General features: G+C 60.9%; 1 protein-coding gene across 1 annotated transcript; it reads right to left on the bottom strand.

Moving 5' to 3' along the window:
- Positions 1 to 4,822: 4,822 nt before the first annotated feature.
- FOXD2 (forkhead box D2) lies at positions 4,823 to 7,478 on the bottom strand. The gene is given in 3 exon segments (XM_069788793.1): positions 4,823 to 6,106; positions 6,108 to 6,163; positions 6,166 to 7,478. Coding segments are annotated over 3 exon segments (1,389 nt in total). The 5' UTR covers positions 6,989 to 7,478; the 3' UTR covers positions 4,823 to 5,596.
- Positions 7,479 to 8,127: the final 649 nt, after the last annotated feature.

The raw sequence follows: 8,127 nt of genomic DNA on the forward strand, positions 1-8,127 counted from the left end.
GGAAACACCGGCAGAGAGAGAAAGAGGGAGGGGGGGAGAAAGAGGAAAAGAGGGAGAAAGATAAAGAGCAAGAGAGAGAAAATAAAAGAGGGAAAGAGAGAGAGAAAGCAAAAGAGAGGAAAAGGAAAAGGGGAGAGAGAACGAGAAAGAGAAAAGAAAGATAAGAGAAACAGAGGGGGGGAAACACACACACAAAAAGAAATAAAAAAGAAAGAAGGAAAGAGGGAGAAAGAGAATGAAAACGAAATAGAGAGAGTTCGAAAGAGGGGAGGGGAGAGAGAAAAAGAGATTAAAAGAAAGGAAAAGAGGGAGAACAGGGAAAAGACAGGTAAATAGAAGAGCGAAAGTCAGAAAAAGGGGAACGAGAGAAAGAAATATAGTAAGAAGGGAAGAAGAAAGAAAGAAGAGGGCGAGAGTGAGAAAAGAGAAAGAAAAAAGGAAAAAAGAGGGGACGAGGAAGAAAAGGCGAGGAAAAGAAGGAGGAAGGAAAGACAAGCCGTGGTCCGGGAGGCGAGTGGAGAGCGCGGAGCCCTGGCCCTTCTCCTCGCCCGACAGACAGACGGAGGGGCGAGTGCAGGGCCCTGACCTACCGCGAACATCTCGAGGAGGATTTCAAAAGCACCAACTTAATTTCCAAAGCAATTTTCCTGCGGCTGAGTCGGCTGCGACAACTCCTCCCGCCCTCCCCAGATCGGAACACGAGGGTTTTTTTTAAAAACCGCGTTTCTCTAGTTTCTGTGCCGGGAAAGCACAGAAACGAAAGGGAGATGGGGAGGGAAAGAAGATGCTGGAGGGCAGCTATTTTGCAAAGTTACGAGTCAGGAAAATGTTTTCAGGTCGGGCACTGGGGCACAGGGAGACTGGGCGTTATTATTAAATCTTAAATCCACCGTGAAAACGGGAGTTTCTGCGCAGTCACAGGGAAGGGCCGGGGCAGTCGCGGAGGAAGAGCCGAGCTATTGGAAAAGATGCTCTCGATGTCTAAAAGCGGTTTCTCTAATCCAGGTTGATTTATTTTTGTTTGGGGCTGCGAGCAACTAGAAAGAGAAAACCAAAAAGCTACTGGAGAAAGGAATAAGATCTTGACCTTTCCTAATTCTCCAAATCGGCAGTAATGGAAAGCAGAAGGTGCCAGGGGAGGAGGCAGGAGGCGAGGGCCGAGCGGGCGGTGCAGCGGGGCCGGCCGGGCCGGGGTCCCGCACCCCGCACCCCGCACCCCGCAGGCGGTGGTGGGTCGGAGCCACTCGCTTCCTTCCTCGGGACTCGTTCTGCTTTACACGGGCTTACTTAAGCGAAAGAGGAGAAAGAAATTATCCCTCCTTGCCCCGCGCTGCCGTCCGGACGGGAATATTCCGGGGCAGGATCGTTTTATCCCGCCCCGATAAACCCGAGGAGAAACCCCCGTTGTCCGCTTCGCCCGGGCTGCCTACGCACGGGAAACCACTGCGACGTAAATACGTGGAGAGCATCGCGTTTCAGTTACAAGCCCTTCTTCTGATATATAGAAAGGAGAGGAGTGGGGCACATTACAAAAAAAAATTTAAAAAAAATTCATCAGCTCCACAGATGTCTGACCAAAGGCAAAGCAAGGCGGGGAAACCCGCATTCCCCCTGCTCGGAAGCAGCCACCGAGCCTAGCCCCGGCGAGAAAGGGAGAATGGGGAAAAAAATAATAAAAAAATACCAAACCTGCGGCAAAGGATCGGGCCCCGCGGCGGGAGCGGGGGGTCGCCGCCGGCCCGGCTTTGCCCGGGGTTTAAACACGGTCAAAACAACCACCGAAAGCAACACCGCGAACCGGGAGGATTCGCCTACGGACGAGACGGAAGGGAAATGCCGGGCCGCCTTTTTGGCCAGGGACTCCCAAGCAGCGGCTGCAACAGCTAATTATTTTCCTTTCAGTGCTCGGTTATTGCTGGTGTCCTCCCCGCCTCCCCCCCCCCCAGTAAATAAATAAAACCCTCCTTTAGGCAGCGAGGCGTGAAAAATGATCCTCGCTGAACGCTTAAAAATAATGTCCCGTGAAGATCGGGGCTGCGGAGCCAGCTAGCCCCGTAATTAAGAGCCATTATCCGTCCTGCCTCGCCGAGGCAAGATTTCACGTTAACCCCCCAAGCCGAGCCGGGCCAGGGGTTCCCGACCCCAGAGGACCCCCCCCGGGCCCTTCCCGCCCCGGTGGCTGGGGGGGGAGAGCCGATTCCCGGGGGGTCTCCGCCGATTCCCCCCCGCCCCGGTCTCCCCAAGCGACGCAGGTATTTGCAGGCGGCGTGAGTTTGACCGGGGCACGGAAAGAGCTCGGGTGCCTGAGGGAAATTTAGGAGATGGGAAAAATCTAAAGTTAGAGCCGTTTGGGGATCTTCCCCCCCCCAAAAAAACAAACAAACAAACAAAAAAAAAACCCAAAGCAACGGTGCCCGTGCCCGCAGGCCCGGGAGAGCCGAGCCCAGCCCGGGCGGCAGCTCCGGCAGCGGGCGGCCCGCCCGGCCCTGCCTGCGGGGGGTACGGCGGCTCCCGGTTAAGGGGGGAAAATCCCCCCGCTCCCAAGTCAGCTCAGCTTCAATCCCGGCCGGCGACCTCGGTTTAAAACCCCGCAATGACTCCGCAAGGCAAAAGAAGGGGAACGGAGCCGGGGAAAGGTGTCCCAGCCCCAGAAATCCCCGAGCCCCCTCCCCTGAGCGTGTGGGGGAAGGGGTCTCTCCGGGGAAAAACCGCTTCCCTGCAGAGAGGACCCCCCCTCCATCCCTCCAAACCCTGAGACCACCAACTTGGAGAACCCCCTGCACCCAGCGGGGGCTGCAGGGGCGAGACGCGCTCGTTCAGCCCCACGGGCACGGGCTGCTATTTCTTATCCGCTCCTGGCACCCTTGGCTCATTTTCCTCCCGCACTTCGCAAACAACCAAGCCAAAAAAGAAGAAAAAAAAAAATTAAAAATCGCTACTATTAAAATACCCCCCCCCGCCTTCCCCCTTCCAGACACACAACCACCACCCAGCCTCGCTGCACATCGCTTTCTTCCTTCGGATCCCGTCTCCTCAAAGCAGGCTCGGTTATTAAAGGAGGCTGAACAAAGATAGCCCCGAGAGCAGCTATCAGCGCATTTTAACTTCATCAAAGACTTCGGGGGAGAGGGAGAGGAGGGGTCTGGCACCTTCTAGTAATGAGCTTGTCAGGAACACCCCTGCCAGAGCAATTGAACAATTTGCACACAAGCAAAAGAAAAGGAGCGGGGAGGGAGGGAGGAAGGGGAAATGCTACAAAAGCCCCTTCAATTTCCAACCATGTGCTTGGCAATCTGGAAAATAGATTCATTGGCCTCCTCTTTTCTCCCATGTCGAGTCTTGTAGCCCCTTTTGTAGGAGCTGGACATGAAAGGGAGACAACCAAGTGCCGGACACGAAGATCGCTTTTCAAAAGCAAATGTGTGTGAAGGCGAGATGTGAGACCGCTCGCTGCGGGGAGGCGGCACGTTCAGGAACAACATCAACAAACTGCGCGGAGGTTCGAGGTGGCACAGACAGGGGCAGAGGAGGGGGGGAAGAGAAAAGAAAGGCCGACCCACCCCCCCAAACACCCCCCCCCGGCCTCCGGCGCACACCGCCCGGCTCCTGCCTGCGCCCCGGCGGGCCCCGCGCAAAGCCCCGCTCGCCCGGGGACCGGCTCCGTCCCCCGCTCCCTGCCTCGTACGTCTCAGCTTTTTTTTTTTCTTTTTCTCCTTCTCCTTCAGCTGGCTGCACGGGCAGAAAGGCCTCGATTCTTTAGATCAGGGTCCCTGCCAACAAACAAACCAAAGAGGCACGTTTGGTCCCTGAAATAAATAAATGGGGGGGGGGGGGGGGGGGAAGTTTGGAGGAGAAGGGAGCGCTTGAAGATGTTTATTTACTTTGTAAGTTGTTGCAAAATTTAGGCGGAGATCAAGTTTCATTCGGTCATTCAAATGCTGCAGGCCCAAGGGGGACGTGTGTGCGGGGGGGAAACCCTCCAACTTATTTTCTCATGTGTCAACTTTTCCAAACAAAATAAAAGGAGGCGGGGGGGGGGGGAGAGAACTTTTCTCCCGGCCCCCACCTCCCTGCCCCTGGAAACAGGCAGGGTTGTGGGGTTTTTTTTTTGGGGGGGGACGGGGACGGGGGACGACAAACCAAAAAGCAATCAAAGAAATAAAAAAAATAAAATTAACAAAATTAACAAAACCAAAAAAATCCGGGGGGTCCTTTCCCTTGCCGGCCCGTGGACCCAAAGCGGGTGGACCCCCCCCCCGCCCCCGCCTCGCACCGCCGGTGTGGCAGCCTGCAGCCGTGGGAAGAAGGGAGGCGGCGCGGAGCAGCCCCGCGCAAGCTGCGCGCCCGGCCGCGGAGGGGAGGGCTCAGCCCCGCCGGCTTCGGGCGGCGAAACTCCGCGGCCGGCGGAGCCGCTCGCTTCCCCGAGGCCCGAGCGGGGCTCTCGGCTCTCAGCGTGACAAAGGACATCGCAAAGAACGATTGGGATTATTATTATTTTTTTTTAACCAGGTCACAAACATTTATTAATTTACACCAACGGTGGACAAAATTCTGTTGCCTTTTCCACATCAAATTATTCACAGATTCTCTCAATAAAATAGATATGACGGATGCACAACCAGTGAGGAGTTAACTGGACTCCGCTCATTAGCTCCCGAATAATCTATATACAAATAATTACCAATACACCAAAAAACCCACGCACGGAGGGGGTGGGAAAACGGGGATCAAAAAAAAAAAAATAGTACGGGAATTCTCCAAACTTCCTGACGGATCGGATTTTCTTTTAAACGTGCATTTGAATGTCTCATTGGAAAAAAAAAAAAAAAAAGAAAAAGAAAGAAAAAAAATAAACCGCAGTCCTGAGTTTCACCGACTTTTCTTCTTCTTAAAAATAAAGAAACCCTAAACAGTGCCTTTTAAAACCAAACCCGAAGCTTCAAAGAAACTAAAAATAAGATCGAACCATTAAAACATTTTCTTTGAGAGCCGGGGAGAGACAGACACACATGGCAAAACCGCCCGGGAGAGAGATTTGCAGGAACGAAAACGGGCTCGCTGCGACCGGGGGCGTCTGCAACTCCCCCGGCCACTTTCCCAGGCGATTTGGGGGACCCCCGCGGAAAACCCGCACCTCTCAAAGGAAACATTTCCGACCCCTAAGACCGTTTCTTTCTTAACATCCCCCCCCCTCACCCCCCGCAAGACGTTGCGTGTTCAATCAGCCCAGGTCTCAGCTTAGGTTACGGCCACTTTATAAATACGCTTTGGCGCTTGCGGGACCAAATCGTGTTATTCTTTCCCCCCTCCCGCCCTCCCGATTCATTTAATATATATATATTTTTTTTTCCCCCGAGCAAAGAGACACAAACAGATCTGGATGCCACAGAGCCTGGAAATAAAGTAAAAATTAAAAAAAAAATATTTCCTACCTTAAAACACAACAGGAGGAGATGGGGGGGGGCGGGGAGAGGGAAGGGGAGCAGTTTCGGAGGAGGGGGGGGGAGAGCTGGGAAGGGGCCGTTTGCTTCGCGACTCTCCCCCCCAACCCCCCCCAGCCCCCAGCCCCCCCCCCCCCGCCTTCCACCAGCACACTTTAAAAATGACAGCTGCTCAGGGTTGTGATTTTACTGGAAAAGTTCTGGGCCGGCTGCAGGAGCGGCTCGTGTGCCAGGCTGACCTGGGGCTGTGCCGGGGCCAAGGCGGGGCTGAGCACGGCCAGGACCTGCGCCGGGGGGCCCGCCTGGCCGGCGGGGTAGGGCGCGGCGGGCGCGGCGCTGGGGTTGGTGCTGGGCGGCGGGGGCACGGCCCCCCCGATGATGTTGTCTATGGAAAAAGAGGGCCGGGAGGGGTGGTTGGTGCCGGTGCCGCCGCCGCCGCCGCCGGCACCGCCGCCGGCGGGCGTGGGGTCCGGCTTCAGGGTCTGGAGGAGGGCGGCGGGCAGGGCGGTGGGGCTGAGCTGGGGGTGGTAGAAGGACTTCCTGCAGTTCAGCTCGCCGCCCAGGAAGGAGGGCAGCCCCGAGGCGGCGGAGAAGACGGAGGCGGCGGCGGCGGGAGGCGGCGGAGCCGGTAACGGGCAGTGCGGCGCCGGGAAGGGGAAGGCGCCCGCGGCGCCGCCGCCGCCGCCTCCGCCGCCGGGGTGGTGGTGGTGGTGGTGGGGGTAGCCCTGGAGCTGCAGGCCGTAGTTGTAGCCGTAGGGTCCGTAGGCGAAGCCGGGCAGGAAGGCGGCGGGGTCGGCGGCCCCGGCCCGCAGCAGCAGCTCGGGGTGCGGCGGGTGCAGCTGCTGCTGCCGCTTGAAGCGCTTCCTCCGGCGCAGGAAGCTCCCGTTGTCGAACATGTCGGCGGACTCGGGGTCCAGCGTCCAGTAGTTGCCCTTGCCCGGGTTGCCGGGCTCCCGGGGGATCTTGACGAAGCAGTCGTTGAGGGAGAGGTTGTGGCGGATGCTGTTCTGCCAGGCGGGGAACTTCTCCCGGTAGTAGGGGAAGCGCCCGCTGATGAACTCGCAGATCTCGCTCAGCGTCAGCCGCTTCTTGGGGCTCTGCAGGATGGCCATGGTGATGAGGGCGATGTAGGAGTAGGGCGGCTTCACCAGCGGGTTCTTCCCCCCCGCGCCGCCGCCGCCGCCCCCGCCGCCGCCGCCGCCGCCGCCGCCCGCGGGCGCCTTCTCCCCGGGCGCGGCGCCGCGGGCGCACGCCGGCTCCGAGCCGCCGGCGGGGGAGAGCCGCTCCGGGGAACCCCCCATGCGCGCCTTGGCGGCCCCGCTCCGCGGCAGGGCGAGCCCCAGCGGATCGCCGCCGTCCTCCTCGTCCTCCTCCTCCTCGTCGTCGTCGTCCTCCTCCTCCTCCTCGTCCTCGCTGTACTTGCCCCCATCCTGGGGCGGGCCCACCACGTCGATATCCGCGTCCTCCACCTCGGAGAGCGGCTCTTCCTCCGGGGAGCGCTCGGACATGATCCCGCAGCCGCCGCCGCCGCTGCTGCCCAAAGTCATTGTTGTGCGGCCGGGGCGGCCGGGGCCGGGCTCCCCCCCCCACCTAGCGGCGGCTCCCGGGATGGGCCCGGGGCCGTGCCGGAGGGCTGCGGCCGCCGCTGGGACTCCGCGCCCCGGCGCCGCCGCTCCGCGCCCCGCTCGCCGCGCCGCTGCTGGCGGGGCCGCGGCAGAGCTGCGGGGTGGTGGCTGCGGAGGGAGGGGCGGCGGAGGGGGGCGCGGGGCGGGGGCGGAGGGACGGGGCGCCCGGAGGCTGGGCAGGGAGCTTGGAAGCAGCGATAATAAATAATAGTAATAATGATAATAAAAGGGGGGGGGGGGGGCGGCGGCTCCTCGGCTGGGGGAGGGAGGGAGGGAGGGAGGGGCGGGGGAAGAGGGAGGGGGGAGGGCAGAAGTTGGGAAGGCGGCTCCCCCCTCCCCACCCCTCCCGAGCTGGGACCCGGTGGAAACGCTCCCACTCTGCGCCTCCTGCCAGCGCTCCCCAGGCCTTTTATACGGCCGCCCCGGCATCACGTGGCGCCCGCCGCAGCCCCCGCGGGGCACGGCGAGGGGCTGCCCGGCCCGGCCCGGCCCGGGTCCCCGGGGAGCGCGGCCCCCGCCCCCGGCGGGGATGCTTTCGAGGAAAGGCGCTGCCCGCTCCCCCGCCGCTCGGATGCCCCCGGCTACGCCCGGAGCCGGCTGCTGCGGGGGGGGGGGGGCTGGATAAAGCCGCCCCCCTCCCCTCCCCAGGGGACCCCGCGGTGCTGGAGGCTCGCAGGGCCCTTTCCCGCGGGATGTGACGGCCGCCTCCCTCCTCCCGGGGGTCGCGGAGGGTCCCTTCGCCTCCCGAGGGCTGCCCACCCCCGGGGCTGGAGGCTGAGCTGCCGCCCTCCGGCAGCCTCGCCGGCGGAGACCCTCGCTCCGCCAGGGCCGAGCCCTCGGCCTCCTTGAGGGGTCGTGTGAATTTGGGGATCCCCGCTCCCCCTTCTGCACACGTTCACGTCACCGACACGTCACCGAGCCCGGAGCACCCTGCCTGGAAACCCGGCCCCCCCCCCCCCCCCGAGGGCTCCCACGGGCCCCCACCCGCGGAAGGGATGCTGCCGCCCGGCAGGTGCGGGGCGGCAGGAGGGGACGAACGCTCAGCCAAGCCTCCCCCCCAC

This window comes from Haliaeetus albicilla, chromosome 8 (assembly GCF_947461875.1).
Source record: "Haliaeetus albicilla chromosome 8, bHalAlb1.1, whole genome shotgun sequence".
In the NCBI taxonomy this organism is placed as follows: Eukaryota; Metazoa; Chordata; class Aves; order Accipitriformes; family Accipitridae; genus Haliaeetus; species Haliaeetus albicilla.